This window comes from Theropithecus gelada, chromosome 2, assembly GCF_003255815.1.
Source record: "Theropithecus gelada isolate Dixy chromosome 2, Tgel_1.0, whole genome shotgun sequence".
NCBI classification, from domain to species: Eukaryota; Metazoa; Chordata; class Mammalia; order Primates; family Cercopithecidae; genus Theropithecus; species Theropithecus gelada.
Window position 1 is genome coordinate 119664260 of NC_037669.1, and position 20507 is coordinate 119684766.

Below are 20507 nucleotides of genomic sequence, written 5' to 3' on the forward strand. Positions count from 1 at the left end.
TATCATAGTACTCCTTAGCATGACACAGGAAGCTGTTCTTGATTGAGACTTTGTCTTCTCCAATTGCATATCCTGCTATTTTCTACACACACGTGGTGTCATAGCCATACACAGACTCAAGCCCTTCCTCATACATTGGCCAGTGTCTTTACTTGGTGCTTGAAATATCCTTCCTTGTCTTCCCCTCAATCTTATTCTCTGATCTTTTAGGACTGAATTAAAATCCTACCTTTGCTACCATTTCTGTTCAGCCCAGTCTGAGTTGGTTGCTCTGTGGAACTTTTGGCCATCTGTTCATCATAATGTCAACTTCTCAAGCTGCCAGGCCCCTGAAAACTTTGTATATCTTAGACTGAGGTCACCGCCTGCCTTCTGAAAACTCCATTTTGAGAAATGATAGCTGAAAACTCAAGATCTTGTGGGAAATACTAGTGCTAGAAAGACTAAGATGGTAAGTGAACTCCTGAAAATATTTTCAATCTAGTGAAAGCTGCTAGAAATATTTTTTTTTTGTTTGCTAAAAGGAAACAATAAAGAAAGTGCAGAAGTCAAACGAGTTGCTGCCTATGTTAAATAATAGATATTTTCAACAAGTCATCTAACTTTTTTGTGCGTTTCCTTATCTGTAAAATGAGGGTAACAGCATAATGGGCTATGATGAGTATGATGAGTTAATGTATGTAAAATGCTTATAACAGAACCTGACATAGTAGATATTAGCTATTAATAATAATTTTCATTTACCAACTACAAATCTTACAGACTATTATTTCCAGCCCTCCTATTTTTGCTGAGGTGATTAGAATCTGTTTTTTTTTTTTTGAAGTATGAATATAAAGGCTTTTTTTTTTTTTGGTCTAGTTCTCCACCCAAGTGTCAGTGGGATCTAATTTATTACTCATGCTTGTGGAGCCATCTTAGTTTCCACGGTTGTCTCAAAGGTGTATGTTTTTCTTTGACTAGAGAATGGCTTTGGGATGATGTCTATCTAAGCAAATTAGGCTCAGGGAATATGACAGAACAATCCAACCTTTCTCACCCTCGCCTGCAGCACTCTCTCTTCTTCACTCACTCACACATAGCTCCTTTCCCTCTACCTGAAGCTGCACCCTCCAGGCTTCTTTGCTTTCCTTCCTGTGTGTTTTCAAGGCTGCCCCTCACAAGCATCTACTTATTCTTCATCTGCTCCCCTCCCCCAAGTCTGTCTGTCTGTCTGTCTGTCTGTCTCTCTCTCTCTCTCTCTCTGTCTCCTATTTCCAACAGGATTTGATGTTGATTTACTTAAATCAAAATAGTCATAATACCGAAAATGTATAACAAAAGAAAGTCATGACTATAAGTTCCATGAGGGCAAAAAATAGCATTTTATTCAGACCTGTATTGGAGTAGGCATTCAGTAGTGAGTAAATTCTTAGATAGAGGAAAGTTACCAGAAGCAAATGAGATGATCTACAGAAAAGAAATACATAAACTGTAAAAATCAGTATACAGATTTTAAAAATCAATCTGTTCTTCCCCCTTCCATTTGAATAACCGTAACACCTTGATTATACGAAAATCTTGACGATCTTTTTTTTTTTTTTTAATTGTAAAAGTATCTTTAAAAGATGTCCCAACCTTCCTGGGTAACTCTGGTCCTTTAATCACCTTCACAAATCTACTTTATAAGAAAATTTAAAAATTTAAATTATGGTTTAAATGTCGCTTCTTTTATTTTTAGTATGATAAGGTGATCAGCTCTTCTGGTGACATTCATGTATTTGTATGTTATTACGTATTTTTTTTTATCAGCCCATTCCTGAGGCAATGTATGTCTTAACAGTTTTCCCCGATTGTGCTGTTTACCAAATCATTTCAGATCATGCTCAAAGGATTCTCTAAATTCTCTAACTTTGATTTAGGTGGTGGAATTTGTTTTAATTACATCCTTACCTAAGTTGAGTGTTGAAGAGTGAAAGTTCAAAGGCTTTGTTTTGTAGAACCCAAGTCCCTACACAACTGGCACCTTTATACACAATGAAGGTACAAGTACAACATGTCTGAACTACTGCATCCTTTATTCAGACTTCTTTTTTCCAGTCATTTGCTTTAATACTGTATTTCTTAAGAGTTCTAAGAGTATTGGCAATCCAGGGAGAAATTGCTCATGAATCATTATTGGTATAGTTAAATGCAAAATAGCAGTTATGAAGTTTATATAAATCTTTCTCTGTAGCTTCCTTGCTCCTTTTTCATAATCTTATAGTAATTTCAAGCCTTTTGTTGAAATCTCGACAAGCCCTATGATATCATACTCCTTATTAAAATTATTAAATTTAAATAATTTTAGCAATAAATATAAAATATTTAAAGAGAAGCAATAAGTTGTCATCCTATCACTATTGAGTTGATTTTTCTAGTAAAGTATATCAAATACGGGTGTGTCAATTAGTGAAATACAATAATAAAGTTCATTTCTATCTCACCTTTGCAACATAGAGGCCAATAGATTAAATTTCGAGTTCAAAAACATGATAGTTTTCTTTAGTATATTTACTTAAAGTCATGGTAGAAATAGTATGTGACCAGATGAAAAGTATGTACTGGCTAATATATTAGCCAGTACAAAATAAAATTGGAATGCAGCAAATCCCGTTTTGGCTATCATTTATTAAGTTCTTTGAGAAAAGTGGTTTTTCCCCCAGAATAAGTGAGTACCTTTGAGAAGTATTAGAATCCTGATTTTTTTCAAGTAAACGAGTTGTCTCCTGAGAATAGTATAGCATTAAGCACAAAGTTAAAATTTTATTTCTATCGCTAAAAAAACAAAATTGCAATCCTCTTCAATTATTTTCTGCACTTGAGCTTTTTCTCGGAGGACCTTACAAAGTAAATTAAGGAAGAATACTCTGTATCTAACATCAATGGTTCTCTATCAATGAGTTAATAAAGGTGGATTTCTTTTCTCAAGATTTTTCTTTAATTATTGTGTTCCCTAAAGACCACGTATATTAGAAATTTTCTTTTAGTGGTGTCTTCCCCCAAACAAGATGCCATGAGTTGATCTTGGCCATAACTGATTTGGAGAAAACCTCTGAAAATGGAACAAACAGGGAAAAATAAAAATACGTATTTTTTATAAACCTTTCTCTAGGAGTAAAATCCATTAAAAATGAAGCTAAATTTGTTGTGCGAGAAATTTAAATAATTTAATAATAAAACTGACTTAAGACTCAGGTCCCTCAGAAATGAAGACAGTGCTTCATATATAATAGCTGCTCAGTAAGGTGTCTATGAATTTAACTTTTAATTAACAGGGCTACCAACATGTTGAACCCCAGAAGATGCCACTTATATAGAAAACAATGGGAAGGGTCCTTTTTGGAGTTGTGTAACAATGTGGCTTGTGAGTTGGATAAGAAGGTGTTGGGGTTTTTTTAAATTTACTATAAATATTATGTTCATTTTATGTGAAATTAGAGTTTCTTCATAAGACCTTTCTTTGTAAAAACTTGACCACATTCCAAAGGGCACTGAAATCCATTTCAACTTATAGAAATGATGCCCTTTCAGGAAATTTTTATTGGCTACCCTTTTCCTTAATAGTGGAATAGTGTATGTATTTATGATATGTTGTGAATCCCTGGGCAGGAGTTGTCAAGGTTAGACAACTCCATTGAATGTGGAGTTCAAAAGAACTCACCTTATCTGGACACTCCTATTTTGCATTTTAGTTCTGGAAGGGAAAACAGGCATAACAAGTATTTCTATTTCTATTCTTTATGAAATCCATGAGAGCTAAAAAGATTTGCCTAGAGCCTTATTGAAAAATTGAAAACTGATCAAATTCTAAATAGAACCCATGTATTTTTACTCCTTTAACTCCACTGCATTTATTATTTCCAGAGATTTTTTTTATGGCTTCTGAATTTGTTTCCTAAAATGTATTCTTCTCAAAAAGATTTTTTTATGTTTAAAAATGTAAAAACAGAAATAATATGTTTAAGAGGTATAATTCAATCTTTCAAAGCATCACATGTATGATTGCTACATAATATTCAAGCCCATGACCTGTTGAATGTTCATCAGTGGTTAATAAGTATTGTGTTATTATTGGCCTTAAATAACTATCACTCAGTGGTTTATTAAATCTAAGACAGATTTTCTGGTTAGGAGTTCTTGGGATATAATAAGGTATATTTTAATGATTAAAAGCCAGCAGTTCAGTTATTTTGCATATATGAGCGATAATTTTCTTTCTTTCTTCCTTTCTTTCTTTCTTCCTTTCTTTCCTTTCTTTTCTTTCTTTCTTCTTTCTCTTTCTTTCTTTCTTCTTTCCCCTTCCTCCCTTCCTTCCTTCCTTCCTTCTCTCTCTTTCTCTCTTTCTCTCTCTCTCTTTCTTTCTCTCTCTCTTTCTCTCTCTCTTCCTCTCTCTCTCTCTTTCTCTTTCTTTCTTTCTTTCTTTCCTTCTTTCCTTCTTTTTCCTTCTTTCCTTCTTTCCTTCTTTCTTTCTTTCTTTCTTTCATCTTTTTTTGAGATGGAGACTCGCTCTGTCGCCCAGGCTGGAGTGGCACAATCTCGGCTCACTGCAAGCTCCCCCTCCCGGGTTCACGCCATTCTCCTGCCTCAGCCTCCTGAGTAGCTGGGACTACAGCGCCCACCACTACACCCGGCTAATTTTTTGTATTTGTAGTAGAGATAGGGTTTCACCGTATTAGCCAGGATGGTCTTGATCTCCTGACCTCGTGATCCTCCCGCCTCGGCCTCCCAAAGTGCTGGGATTACAGGCGTGAACCACTGTGCCCGGCCAATTTTATTTTCTTAATGTCCCTCATGCAGACAGAAGCCACCAATGAAATAAACCATTAATGTTGCAAACACAAGACTGCTGAATTAAATGCTAAAAAAAAAAAAAAAAAAAAAAAGGAGATTGATTCCGATCTTTTGGATCCTAGGTAAGTACCTAAGTCCCAACCAATGTGATTGAAATCAGATACTGGCAACTAGGTTGAAATTAGGCTTGATATTTTCAGATCAGGTGCTGTTAGAAGAGCTCCTGCTTATGAGTCTTTGAGCATATGCCTACACCTATTTCACAATTGAAAATGAGGAAGAGGAGGAAGGAAAGCAATTTTCATGTTTTTGTGCAGGTGACCTTAGCTGACTGAGGTCTTAACAGTTTAGGCAAAGTTTTCATCTTTCCACATTTATGTCAGGGAAGGAGGATCAAATGTTCTCTTTGGTTCAAAAAGCACAGCCTCATTCTTAACTGCTACCTGTAAGGTTGATCTGTTGGCTGCTGCTAGTAGAAATGTATCTTAGAGATACAGTTACCTCTACTTCTATACTTTATATTGCTAATATTTAAATAAAACATATAAAACATATATATTTACAGAAATAAATCTTCCTAGGTGGAAAACATACTCTGATTATCAGGCATTTTAATTTATAGTTCTGTTCTTTATTCTTTAAACATTAGAGAGAATTTAAATAGAATTTTAAAAGAGAGAGACAATATCTTATTGTTTCCTTGACTTATATGCAAGGCCAATATGAAAGGAAAATACGACCTGGAAAAATCTTGGTTTTTTTGAGCCTCAGTTTTAAAGTCTGATAATAGTAATTGTTCTATCAGAGTTGTTATGCCTTCAAGTAAGAAGTGCTATGAATTTTTTAAAAAAGAACAGAAGTGCTGTAATGCCAGCACTTTGGGAGTCAGAGGTGGGCAGATCACCTACGGTCGGGAGTTCGAGACCAGCCTGACTAACATGGAGAAACCCTGTCTCTACTAAAAATACAAAATTAGCTGGGTGTGGTGGTGCACACCTGTAATCACAGCTACTCGGGAGGCTGAAGCAGGAGAATCGCTTGAAACCGGGAAATGGAGGTTGCGGTGAGCCAAGATCGTGCCATTGCACTCTAGCCTGGGCAATAAGAGCAAAACTCTGTCACAAAACAAAACAAAAATCAAAATGAAACAAAACAAAAAAAAGAACAGAAGGACTTGGAAAAGCGTTTCCACAAAGAGGTTAGGAATTCATTCATGCAGCACATATTGATTGAGTACCCACCATGCAGGCACTGATCTGCTACTGAAGATGGAATTGTGAACGAGACAAAGAGAAGGCTCTGCCCTCAAAACACTTCCCTCCTGGAGCAGGAAATGCCTGGTACACTTGATAAATAAATAAACTGTATAGTTTGTTAGATGATCTGTAAAGCAGGGAAGGAGGATAATGAGAGTTAAGGTGGAGTTGAAGTTTTAGATATTGCAGCCCAAAAAAGGCAATTGGAGAAGAGTCATTTGAGACTCTTTGACACATTCGAGTCAAGACTTGAAGGCAGCGAGCATTCAAGCGTGGCAAAAGGAAGAGACATGTAAAGTCCCCATGGTACATTGGAGGAAATGGAGAAGGACACTAGACCTGCAATGTGGGCGAGTGGGAGACTGGGGGGGAATAGCAGGAGAAGAGAACAGAAATGGAACCTCATAGTCACACTAAAAGCACTGTGATAACACCATTTACCCAGCCACTCTATCAAGTGTATCTACATATGTAATTTAATCCTTACTACTGCAACCTAGTGAGTTAATTGTTTTATATCAGTTCTACACAGTTAGAGGGTTTAACTCTAGACCTACTAAGTAGTCCAAGGGAACCTCATACCTCTTTCAAAGCCTTTCCTCTTAACCTCCACATCCTATATAGGACCTGCAGAGCTCTAGCTACAGATAGTCAATTCTTTCCTAGACTATGTGAAATACCTGCTTCAAAAGAGAAGATGGCCAAGAGTCAGCAAGATGCTCTCCTTGCCCGTCTCACGATCCCTGATGAGTCAACCTAAACTGGAGGCATGAAAATGTGGTGGAGAGAAGAATTTCACTGGACTCAGGGAAAACTCACCCTCCTTGAGACGAAGATACCCGATAGGTCACAGTTGGATCGCAGCTAAATTTAGCTATAAATCAATGCATTTACTAGCTAGTCAGCTACACTCCCATTCAGGCCTACCCAGAGCTTGGGGCAGATCATATTTACTTGAAAGAGCCCTTGTTCTTTCTCAGTGTGTCATCATATTTCACCCTCTTCCCTCCCCCAAGATTTCAGACAAAAGTGTTCTCAGCAGTACTGTCCTGATGGGAAAGTACGGGTTTCTGAGAGGCACTTGACTACTTACTCCCAGCAACTAGCTTCCCAGGGATGGATGTGTTTGCTGACAAATTGCTGTAGTCTGTGATGGCCATCACTTTGAAAGATGAGGAATATGTAAGAGCCATCCTGCATTTATAAAACAACTTTCAGTTTTCTAACATCCTTTTTGTCCTCTCACCCTCCTCCCTAAAGAACAATATGCAGGTCTTTGCTCAGAAAGCACAATCGCAAATGCAGGCTGTGCTGCCACAGAAGACATCTGTTGGAGGGGGAGAGATATTTTCAGCCTTTGCAGAGATCTGGGTCTTCTGCTATTGCAGGTGGAACAATTAATAGGCCATAATTATTTCTTTCATACACTTTGGAGAGTCTATATTTGGATGTTATTCTTTGACCATCTTGAGTTCTTTAATCCATAAGTACCTAAAAGGTGGTGAATGGTATCAGTGATAGAGAATAATGCTGTTCATTTATTTTTCCTAAAAAATTGAATTTTGCTTTCCTTATTTCTTGGAAACAGATCACTTATAGCAATTGCAAGATTCCTATATCCCTGCATTTGAAGAACATCCGTTGGATAAAGGCAAACACCTTTATCCTCTTGTCATTGACCATTATATTTTTAGCTTAAAAGTTCACATGACTTATATTTTAATCAAACAAAATAATATGTTTCTGCATTGAGCTCCTGGAAGGTTTACTTATAGTTTTAAGAGTTTATTAAGACCTAAATATTGTTTTAAAATGAAAATAGGATGTTCTTTCTAAAATTAATATAATTAGCCAGAATTGTGTCCAGTTACAATAAACCAAGTTCTGTTTAGTCCTAATAATACTTCATCAGGTTTTTAAAAAATTTAGAATATGCTGCTTAAATGGGAAAGTCTTAGAATTGGCCTCTTACACAAAAGTCAGTTGCAAAGTGGTCTCAGAAGTCACTGGGTATAGTATTGCCTGTGTTCTTAAAGAACATACATTTTTGGGGTTTAAGAAAAGATTTCACCTGTAAGATTCTACTAAGCAAAGAAAGAACAATTCATCTGCTGTGCCTCCCTTAAGCCATGGGAGATCCCTGAGGTCAAGACCTTATCTTTTGATCTTTGTAATATTAGTGCCTACTGCAGAATCTGTCATTTCATAGACTTCAGCATTCATTGAACACCTATTAAATGTCAAATTCTTTTAAAACATGGTTTCTCAACCTTGACTCCATTGACATTTTGGACCCAATTATTGTTTGTTGGGGAAGGGTGGTGTCCTGTGCATTATGAAGATTTAGTAGCATCCCTGACCTCTACCCACTAGTTGTCAGCAGCTTCAGTCATAGCAATAAAAGGATGTCTCCAGACATCATCAGATGTCCCCTGGGAAGCAAAGTTGCCCCATTGAAAACCACTGTTTTAAAGGGTTTGAGAGAGATAATTTACATTTTGTGAGATAAAAAAAAAAACAACTGCTTTTGAAATTCTCTCTCCTCTATATGTACATATTTACAATGTAGTATATTTCTATATGTACAATATTATCTTTTTTATTTAATTTCTTTTAGAGATCGGATCTCACTCTCTCCCCCAGGCTGGAGTGCAGTGGCACAGTAACAGCTTATTGCAGCCTCAAACTCCTGGGCTCAAGTTATCCTTCCACCTCAGCTAAGTAACTGGGACTGCAGGTGCATGCCACTAGGTCTGGCTAATTTTTAAATTTTTTTGTAGAGACGGGATCTCACTATATAGCTCAGGCTGGTCTTGAGTTCCAGGCTGCAAGTGATCTTCCTGCCTTGGCCTCTCAAAGCACCGGAATTATAGGCATGAGCCACCACACTCAGCCTATATATGTTTTAGGTATATAAATTTTAGATATAATTTTAATAACATACATGTTATGTGTATGTATAATAAACACACCCATTCTTATAGGGGAGACATTTGGCTGGGAGTGCTCACTGTAGTCTTTTTTTTTTTCAGTGGGAATCATTATGACTCCAGTAAGTTGCTCACTAAATTTCATCTGTCACTGTGTTCCCGCTCAGATACAACTAAAGCCTATTGAAATTGATTTTTGTGTCAGTAACAGAGCAGGGATTCAGTAAGAACCTGAAAGCTTCCCTTTCATTACTAGTCTTTTTCCCCCGTATTACTTTAGATTTGGTGGGCCCTAATTATATTCCAGTCTTTTCCCTGCTGACATTTCTTTTGTTTTAATTAAAACTGCTGGAGGTTGGAGGACACTGTGGGAGAGAGTTTATTCATCAAAAGCCCAAATAAAGAGCCAAATGGGTCCCCATTTGTGTTCCTGCCGCCCCAAGAATGATAGCTGGGAACACTGTGGTCCTTTGCCTTTGTTTTTTCTCATGACACCAGTGTGGTCCTTTTTCTTTCTGAACAGGAGACTGCTCCTGCTGCTGCTGCAGAAGTCTATTAAATGACTGAGACAGCACTGTGGGTGGACTGGCTTCCTATCGAAGCCATACATTAGGCAAAATGAAATGCAGCATTGCCTTTTTATTGTTATTATCATCTATTTCCCCCAACCCCCAGCCTATCGTGTCTGTGGTCCAAAGCCAACCCTGTCCACTCCCAATCACCTGGTTGTAAATCTCAGACAATGGGGCCGGCTTCGGGCTGCATTTGGCAACCCTGTGCAGGGGACAGGGAGAGGATGTAATATATCTTCTTAATCTGCAGCTGGGAGGTGGGATGGAGCGAGCAAAGAGTCTGCCAGAGGTCCTGAGGGGAAGACAGAGTTGCCTCATAAAGTAGTCCTTAGAGAGGGAGCTATTGATTTGAAATCTTTAAAAATGAGCCCTCCTTCTCCAAGAACAGTTGCATCGTCCTACCTCTAGTTAGTACCATCTCAGGAAAAGAGGAGGCAGAGGTGAATGGATGTTGGCAGGGCAGCGTCTGGACCTTGCTTTTATCTTGATGCATCTTTCTCTCCCTGACCCTTTCCTCTGGTAAGCTGTTGTGATTATGACATGCAGAATGCTAATGTCTCTAGTGAGTCTCCAGGGCCCATTTCAGTGACCTAGTTTTCTTAGTTAACACTTGGAAAAGAAAACAAAAACAGAACCTTGATGAGCAAAACACTCACATCAGATCACATGGCTTTCCCCTCCAGTTATGACACCGTAAGCCATTCTTATAGTCCTGTTTTTTCTTAAGCTTCTGACACTCGTAAGTAGACATTTCCCCAAATTCTATCAAGATTCTGCCAGGTGTAGCCCCTGATGGATCACAGGAATCTCTGTTCATTGTGATTTGTGGCAACTTACAAGATTCACTAGGCCTAGAAACTGGATGTTTTCCAGCGTGATTTAGCACTTACCCTTTGCAAGATGCTGTCCCAGGCAATGTCCGAGGATTAAACAGGTTTAAGGTGGAGTTCCTGCCTTTGAGGGGCTCTCTGTTTTAGTGTGTAGAAGCCATGTGCCTGGGGGACTGCGTTTTAAGGGCATTAGGGACTTACGGTACCCAGAGGAGAGAGAAGTGGGTTCCAATACAACTCACATAGGCTATTTAAAGTTATTAAGGGCTATACGCCCTCACATTTAACATTTTACAGGTTGTATTAAGAACCTTTTTCGTGTCTTAAGAGGGTTATTGACCTTTCTACTATCACTAAGTTCATGTATTTAAAAAACGTTTTCCTGCATTCTTAGATTTCATGGAGTACTAAAATCTCACTCTATTACCCCCCACCCACCACCAAAACAAAAACAAAAACAAAAAAACAAAAAACAAACAACAAAAAAACTGGGAACCAATATATGGTTAACTTTTTTTTTTTTTTTTGAGACAGAGTCTAGCTCTGTCGCCCAGGCTGGAGTGCAGTGGCACATCTCCGCTCACTGCAAGCTCCGCCTCCCAGGTTCACGCCAAATGGGCATTTTAACACCAAAAATAAGAATCCTACTTAAGTTGAATACCTCTTGTTTTCTGAAAAAAATCACCACTGGGTCCTTATTTTTCACCTTTTACTGGAGTTGTGTGTAAACTTTACCTTGGACTAGTGTTCAGGTACCAGGGTTTTGAATGCTGTTTATGGCCCCAGGTGCCATTCTTGGCTCAGGGGATAGGGAAGGCTATTGTGCTAGGTGCGGAGGAGTGGGATATTTGGAGAGGCTGAAGTGTTGGCTGCATGTACGTATTTTGTCCCCATCCTTTGAGCCCCCACACCTAGGGGGGTTAGTCCTCCCAGGAATGAATGTATAAAAGCCACAGATGAGGTCGGGCGTGGTGGCTCATGCCTGAAATCCCAGCACTTTGGGAAGCCAAGGTAGGCAGCTCACTTGAGGTCAGGAGTTCAAGACCAGCACGGCCAACATGGCAACACCCTGGCTCTACTAAAAATACAAAAATTAGCTGGGCATGGTGGTGGGAACCAGTAATCCCAGCTACTTGGGAGGCTGAGGCAGGAGAATCACTTGAATCCAGGAGGTGGAGATTGCAGTGAGCTGAGATAGTGCTACTGTATTCCAGCCTGAGCAACAGAGTGAGACTCCGTCTCTAAATAAATAAATAAATGAATGAATGAATAAATAAATGAAAATTTTTTAAAACGCCACAGATGATTGTGATAATTCTGTGGTATAAATTAGATGGGAGCCAGTGAGAGCTTTGGTTTTGTGCTCATTTTTTGGGTTGAGAGGAGGTTACTGGGAAGTGTGTTCTTGGCTCAAGGCCCTGGCCCAGAGGCTGGCTCTTCTGCTTTTGAGCTCTCATCACCCCTCAGCTTGTCTGCCTCGTCACTGCTGTCACTTCAGCTGTGCGTGCCTTTCCTGGGTACAGGCATTAGGCTCCCTGCCACGGAATCTGCATACATTAACTATTGTCTGCTAAAAATTGTGACTATTTGATTTTTTTCCCGTTAAGCATCCATTTTGATTTATAAACTGAGCCAAGCTGGCAGCCATGAGGACTGAAGAATCCTAGTTTTTAACAAAGAAAAATGAAACCTAGTCTCTTCTTCCCCACTTCCTGTCTGTGAGCAAGTCTCAGCTTCCGGTTGGCCTACCCCTGAACAGTCTTGAAAACAATCCATTTTCTGTCACTCAGAGGTGCCAAGCAAAGGAATTCACAGTGAGTGGTGTTGAGATGGAGAGTAATTGCTTGGGTACCATCTGAGTCAGTGCCTTGCTTTACCTCTGCCACAAGTCTGGGAGCCATAAAGTCTGAATCACAGTTCTGCACATATGGAGAGCAGGGTTTCTAAGCCACCAATGAATGGCACATGTAGGCCAAGGAAACACAAAGGCTCCATTTAACCTGGGGAAGACTCAGGAATGGACATCGTGCCAAGTATACTCTGTGAACATTCATGTTACTTGATCATAAGGATCTTTGGAGTCTTTTCATAAAGTTGACTTGTCTACCTCTTTGCCTCAAGACATATTGTATCAAAGAAAGGTAGCATTCCTAAAGATGTCCAGATAGATATTAACTAACCTTTAGTTTCAACTGGGAGTGGAAAAGCAGAGTTCACCTTTGCTATCATCATGACAGCTCAGAAGTAAAGCTAAAACCAATTTCTGGTTTCTCTGTGATCTATGGAAAGGGAAAGTAAATTGGTCTCTGGTCTCTCTGTAGAGTTTAAAAGAACTTCATCCACTTAAATTCATCTTCCAGCTTTTTATTTATGAGCAAAATAATTATAATTCCTGCTTACAACCCCACCCTATCTGGTCCCATACACTCTGTGGCTGGGGAAATGTGGGGGTAAGGGAAACTGATGTAGACATGTGGATGGTACCAAGAACCCAAACACAACCCTCAAATTTCATGGCTTGATTGAGTCTGTTTTTCAACAAATATTTGCTGAGTCCCTGCTGTGCCAAGCACTATGAAGGCACAAGGGAAATACATATCCAATCTGTTCCCAAGTCCTCTTCATTTGGCCTCCTGTCCATTCCCACATTCTCCACCATTTCCATCCTAATCCAAGTTGCCATCATCCTTCACCTGTCTCCAGGAGGGAGCATGACCTTGGGTGAGGCGGCACTTTGGCTAAGGGCCATTCCCAGAGAGGGACCTGACTGAGAGTTGTCAGGTACTTCAGTCTGTACTCAAGAATCTTGGTGGCACACTGCAGCATCTATGATTGATACACAGATGATAGATAGATAGATAGATAGATAGATAGATAGATAGATAGATAGATAGAAAGAAAGAATCAGAACAGGTGAGCCATAAAACAACAGCTGCCATTACTACATATTCTACATTCTGCTTTTTTTCGTTTTGATTTGATTTATTTTCATGGTTCTGGTGATGCATGTTTTGAAGAAAAAAATGTGCTGGCTACGATCAGTGGGGTTGGGATAGGATGCTACGGAAACACAAAGGTGGAGTACTCATTTGCAATTAGGAAATTGAAGAAGACTTCCTCAATAAAGTGGAGATTAAATCTAGGGTAGATAGGAAGGAGAATGAGCCACTCTCTACCTGTGTGTGAGGGTCCTTGGGCAGGAGGATGAAGATAGTTGGGAGAATGTGTGAATTTTCAACAAAGATGATTTGCTTATGTACTTTGCCAGAAATAAATGTATGTGGGTGACCTAGAAATGAAAGTATTCTGTCTTCCGGGCTAGCCTTAGGCTAGCAGCTCAAAAACCCTCTTGCTCTTCCTTAGAAAATAACAACAGCAACAGAGGTGAAGCTTATATGGCTGTTAAAACAAAACTGTTGTCTTCTCTTGCATTCATTTTAGGGAGGAGTTGAAGGAGTAGGGTATTGTATTAATCGTACTTGAGTGATTTGGATTTCACCTGGATGTTGAATTATTTTACGTAGAACAAGGATCAGCATAGTTTATTGCCTCAAAAGTGAGGGAGAAAAAGGGAAGAGGGGAGCAGAGTAGTGTGTGTGTGTGTGTGTGTGTGTGTGTGTGTGTGTGTGTGTGTGTGTGTGTGTCTGAGGACCAGACTGAGCCATGCCCCCAGCACTGAGTGGCCCCAAGGCTCTGCCTCCCTTGTTTTGATGCCTTTCTTGTTCCTTTCTGGTGGATATGCTTTTTATGCTTTAGGTCATTATCTGACATTAGGCTTGGGGTCCTATCAGATTATCAGTTTTACTTTTCTAGATTTAGTGTGTTCACTAGATTTTGCCATTATTGGTTATTTCAGTAGGAAAAAAATAATTTAGTTCATCCTTTTATTAAAAAAATGACTCAGCAACTGCAATCTGACAGGACATTTTCTCTAATTTTCATGGAGAATTTTTTTTTAACTCTTTTGTCTCCTTTTAGAAGTTTTTTCTTTTCAGAATTTAATTTTCAGTTCTTGGTTGCACATGTATATTTTTTTCATTCATTCATTTGTCCATTTTAGAGATGGGATCTTGCTGTGTTTCCCAGGCTGGCCTCAAACTCCTGGAGTCAAGCCATCCTTCTGCCTCAGTAGCTGGGAGTACAGACATGCAACACTGCACGAGCTTGAAACATGTATTTTAGATCTAAATTTAGATGGCATCTATATTTGCATTTTAAATTTATCTTATATGGAAAAATACGTTAGAATTGGGGTACTATTACATTTTCCCTTCAAAATGCTATTGCAATAACATCCCCCTTTGCTGCACTGCCCCCAAATTTAAAAAATAATTATTAAAAAATAAGTTATTAAAAATCCTATGTAAAGCAGAGATGACTGATTTGATATTTATTTCAAGTTAAGTAAAATATTAAAAGTTTGTTTTAAAAATGATTTTAAAAGTTTGGTGGTAGAAATTTGTGATTTAGGAGCTGGATGGTAGAAGAGGGATGGAGGAGAAAGTGTCCTGAGTTTAGATGTGAGATTTTGGCCTCATCTCTAAAAGGAGAGGACTGGATTAGGCTCTTAGGGGCCCTTCCTACTCAATTCATTTCTGATTTTATAAAGTTGCCTCTTTAAAAACTGTCCTACAATGACTGTGCCTCAGGTTCCTAGTGAGCTTTAAGTAGGCTGACTCCCTGCCATTCCCTGCAAGTCTGCCTTAATCTGGATCATAACTTGGCCTGATCTTCTCTGGTGATATGAAAGACACCTCACGCTGGGCAAGTTGCTTCATGGCCCTTACCTGATCAGCGACATGTGGCAGCTCAGCGTCCTTCCTGCTCGGGAGCGTGGGGATGCCTTTGCCTGCGAGTGAGCTGAGGCTGCTGATTGTTCCACCTCCAGGACCTCACATCAGCCCAAACTGCCATCCCAAGGCGTATTATTCAGTCGTCTGTCAGACCCACTGAGAACTGCTGTTTCAGCCAGGAAATGAAATTTAAAATGGAAGACACATAATGTTGTTTTCCTTTCCAGTGTTACCTTCCGTCATCTTCATAGTGGCTACTTAAAAAACAAACAAACAAAAACAAAACAAAAGACACAATAGCAACAACAAAAGCCATGTATACTAAGTTTTTTAAAAGAGCTGATATTTTATTTATTTCCACAAGAACTGCCCACTGCCTGTGTTTGAAATGTAATACAGGTCACTTTTATCCTGCCTCATCTCTGGTCTTGGGCCAGTACCATAGGCTAGCTCAGCCCTAGGCTGCTGATGGAAAGAACTAGGTGTTGAGGTGTCCTTGTAACAAATTATTCACTCAAAGAGGATTTCCTGCTTCTTAAGGACTTAAAAACACTACTGCAAAGTCTCTCAAAGTGCATGCTGGCAGACATGCCTCAGGGACTCCCTCAGGAATGAGGGGAATTGGGAGGCAGAGCAGACTAGAGTTGGGTGCTCAAGTCCCTGCTTGAACCAGGGGAGTTCACTTAAGGTTTTATTTGGGAAGAAGGTTGGGCTGCAAATGGAGCCACAGGGGAAGGAAGGAAGAGAGGAAGGAAGACCAGAGAGGGAGAGAGGGCTATTAATCCTTTGAGGTCCTTGGAATAATACACCCAGGGACATGTTCATTGATAGACAGAGGTGATGAGGAATTGACAGTGAGGTATCAGAGGACAGAGTACTTTCATTGAATCTAGAAAGAGAAAGTTGTCTGAGGAGTCAAGAAGGCAAAGGGCACCCCAGACCAAGAAAACATACCATCTGAGAGGCAAGAAACAATAAAGTACATTTACAGAAGTGCAAACTGTTTGTTCTCAAGGTCCACAGAGTAAGAGCAAGTGGGAGCCTACCAAGGTGGTGTGGCAGAAAGGGGGTCAGCTCTTGAAGGGCCTTGCAAGCCGTGCCCAGTGGTTTGTCTGTATCCTGTTACACATACCATTAAAATAATTTCAATGCAAATCAGCTATATAATATCAGACAGACCTTCTGTATTTGCCTACATTTCCCCTACCCTCTTTCAGTGCTTTAATAGATGAAGCCATTATTTAAGACATGATTTATAGCCATTACTTGAAAGTCCACTGTTGGTTATAAAGCTGTTGATTCCTTTGCAAGGGTCATCATTACGGCATCACAGACTCAAAAGAGGACGCTGTTGCTACTTCTTCTTTGTGCAAGATTGACTCGTGGTTTGCAGGAAAGGTAGCATTGCTGCTCTGCAAGAAAGTTAGTGTTCCTGGTTCTGTAGCAGTGGCACTTCTCTCCCTATCAATCTTGTGAAAACTAAATTTCTACATGCTCCTTGGGATGGAAAGAGTTGGTAGGGCTGACACCCACTCACTGCCCTCTCCACCAACCACTGAGCCCAGTCCCCCTACATTTTGTAGATGGGGAAATGAGGGCCCAGACACACCTGATGGTCATGGGCAGAGCCTGGACAAGAACTGGGCCTCTGGGATTCTGGTCCAGGGCTCTTTACAAGGTAACACGCCACCCCCTCCCTTGATTTCAGGAAAGTTGAAATAAATGTGAGGGGCTGTATCTGTGACCATACTGGATTACTGACCTACTGTCTCCTTCTTTGTGCTCTTTCCCCAGTGAGGAGGAAAAAAGGGCAGCAGAATGGGGGTCAAAAGTGGAAGGAAGCACTACCAGAATCAGAGTAAATAGATTTTTAAAGCTGAGATATGTGAGAAGAAAGAGGGCAGGCAGAATGGGCAGAAGTTAAAAGACCAGAGGAGTGGGGAAAATTAGGGTAGTAAGGGAGAGAAGTAGCAGAAAAAGGGAAAAGATTCGAGAGCATGAAGATATAGGAGCTCTCAATTACAAAACTGACCCAATAATGTTTTCTACCACAATTTTTAAAAAATTTGATCCAACTAAGCTAGCACATTTTCACGAGCTTCAACTACTGAATCTAAATCATACCAGGCCAATCACTTTTTCCACACCACAATTATATATGCCTCCTTATCTGTTGTTAATTCGTAAACATGCCACAGCATCTATGGGGTAGACCCTTACTTTTCCAGGTACTGGAAATACATTGATGAGACACGGTGCTTGCCTTTAGGAAACATATAGTTCAGTAGGGAAGACAACATTTAAAATTAATCAGAAGACAGGACCATACATAATTACAACCAGCATCTGCTGACAGCTAATCTGCATATGTCACTGTCAAGTACTTAGTATACATTATTTCATATCGTTCTCACTACAATTCTGTGCATTAGGTATTATTATTTCAGTTTTTGAGATGAGGAGACTGAGGCTTGGAAGGTTGAGGGACTTGCCTAAGGTCATGCAGCTAGGTTTTGAACCCCCCTGGTCTTAGAAGCTGCATTTTATTGCCTGATAGCAGCAATAACTACAATGTATTTTGGAAACTATATATAAAATTCATGTAAAAGTAGTGAGTATGACCATCTTTGCTGTTGTCTGAGAGTCACATTTAGACATTGTGTTTTCTCAAGGAGCAAGCAAAGAGAAAATAATTCTCTTCTGAGAGTGCCCCCTTGGCGCTCCCTACTTGCTTCTGATTTTGCCATGTGGTTGCTGCTTCACTGTGGTTCTAAAGACCAAAAGTGCCCACCTTGGGGAAGCAGTCCCTAATATTCAGCACTGTCTCCTTGATCACAAATTTGGATTGATTGCTGTCTGTTTTATTTTAGGTTCCCTTTTAAATAAAGATAAATGAACAATCTCAGGTGAATTATAGCAGAATCATATCCAGTTAAAACCATTACAGGATATTTTAAGAATGAAAGAAACAAAAGTTTCTTCATCTACCAAGTGTTTTCTAACAGAGAGATATTTGTGTATTTTCCACGCAGGCCTAGCTCCCCTTCCACGTAAATCCTTCTCTCACATAACGCTCTTGTCAAATGCCTTGGAGAGGAAGTAGAACCAAATTGTTCAACATTGCATCTTTTATTTGACTTGACACCCACTGTGAAAATAAACAAAGCGACTGGGGATGTTTTACAAAATAACCACTAAGTAGACATGGTGTTTCTGTGTGTGTCTGTCTTTCTCTCTCCCCTCATTGACATAGTACAGCACTGATCCAAGCAATTTTTCTTTATGGTTGGAATTGAATGCTACTATTCGTCATCAGAACTAAATCTTTGGTTATTATTTTTCCTTTACAGGGTCGTCATGTCAAAACGGGCCAGCTTGCAGCCATTAAGGTTATGGATGTCACAGGGGTAAGTGTCTTTATCTTGCCATCTCTATAGCCATGCAGATGCTCCTTGACTTACGACGGGGTCACATCCTGATAGGCCCATCATAAGTAGAAAATATCGTAAGTTGAAAATGCATTTAATACACATAACCTACCTATTGAACATCATAACTTAGCCTAGCCTACCTTAAACATGCTCAGAACACTTACGGTAGCCTACAGTTGGGGAGTCGTCTATCACAAAGCCTATTTTATAATAAAATGTTGAATATTTCATGTAATTTGTTGATTACTATATTGAAAAACAGAATGGTTATACAGGTACTTGAAGTATGATTTCTACCAAATGCATGTTGATTTCACACCACTGTTAGTCAAAAAAATCGTACGTTGAACCATTGTAAATGAGGGGTCATCTGTATATTTGTAATAAAGAAGTTAATGATAGAAAAAAATTGTTTTCCAGAAAAATAATCTTCCTAAATATCTAATATTTTTACCCACTTGTGTTTAACATAAGGAAGAGTATGCAGTAGCTGACTGAAGAGATCATGGGTACATCACTCTAATTAAATGTGATACCTACACACTGCCTTATGTAGTTAGAGTGAATACTGTGTGCCAATAATTTACATAAGCACAACCACAGATATTTGCATATGAATGCAGAACAAGGATTTGAAGATATTAAATGAATAATACTGAGATTATACAGAAGAAATGAGTCTTAACTGTTTTCCCAAAGGTCTGCCTACCACTGGAGTAGACAGGAGCTTGGATGACTCTAAGATCCTAGTAGGATATTTAACATGAATATTTCCCCAAACAAAATATTACTGATCAAATAATCACAATAAACGCAAATTCTTATCATTATAGAACAACACTGAAACAAAATTTCTGCCTAGATAATCAAAAGCAATCTAAGAAATAGATTTTATTTTAAATACAATCTAATGTTTTCTATCCTTTTGCTAGGCTTACTTAAAATATTTTAATGCCTTTTCAAGAGTACACAGCAAAAATCAGACTTGAAAGGATTCACTGGACATCAAAGGCATGTTAATAATTTTCTGTTGTCCTGGGGATTTTTCTAAGATGTCTGTCTGCTGTACATGAAAGCTGAAAGACCAAAGTCTTCCATTCAGTCCAGAAGTTGATTATTCAATATAAATAGACATAGAATGAATGGGTCACACAAAAGCATCAAATAAGAAAAACAAATAGGAAAACTAACTAAATAAATAAAGACACACAGTATGTCTGTATGACAAACTTCAACCCATACCTTTTGGGCTCACTTTGTTACCTTTGATAAGTATATGTTATATGATAGTTACCTATCATAATACACATTTCACTAATTATTGTTTACACCACACATTGTACTGACTTATGATTTATCTAAATTCCTCTTTAAGTTATATGTATTTTTAACGAGTAAAAGATTTTGTTCCTGTACATTTGTTACCATTTAGTTCAAGTACTAATTCTTTTTATTTGTCTTAAATACATTATTTAAGTTTCAGGTGTTGCAAAAGTTCAAATATTTAGTCCCAGTTAGTTATTAATTCACCTGGCCTTTACTGAATAATAAACTGCATGTTCATTATATTAATTCGGTTTAAGAAAACTATAAATAACAGAAGATTAAGCAAAATAGAAGTGTCTTGCTCTCTCATGTTAAAGGAGCCTAAAGGTGGACAGCCCAGGGATGTATGTCAGTGATGTGGTAGAGTGAAGGATGTTTTTATCTTTCTCCTCCATCATTCTAATGCACAGCATCCACAGTTACGGTTGCTTTATGGTTCAAGATATTTACTGGATTTCCATTGATCACACTTTATGGCAGGCAGAAAAGGGAGAACAGGGGAAGCAGAGGGGTACAAATGAGCCCCTTCCAGTGAAATATTTTCTACTTCCATACAA

At 39.0% G+C, this 20507-nt stretch overlaps 1 protein-coding gene across 8 annotated transcripts in view; it reads left to right on the forward strand.

The window, feature by feature from the left end:
- Positions 1 to 20507, forward strand: part of TNIK (TRAF2 and NCK interacting kinase) — a 396954-nt gene that overhangs the window by 211971 nt on the left and 164476 nt on the right. For all 8 annotated transcript variants that reach the window (XM_025376200.1, XM_025376201.1, XM_025376204.1 and 5 more), the window contains exon 3: positions 18544 to 18600. In XM_025376200.1, coding sequence (XP_025231985.1) covers positions 18544 to 18600 — 57 coding nt within the window. The remainder of the gene's footprint in view (positions 1 to 18543; positions 18601 to 20507) is intronic.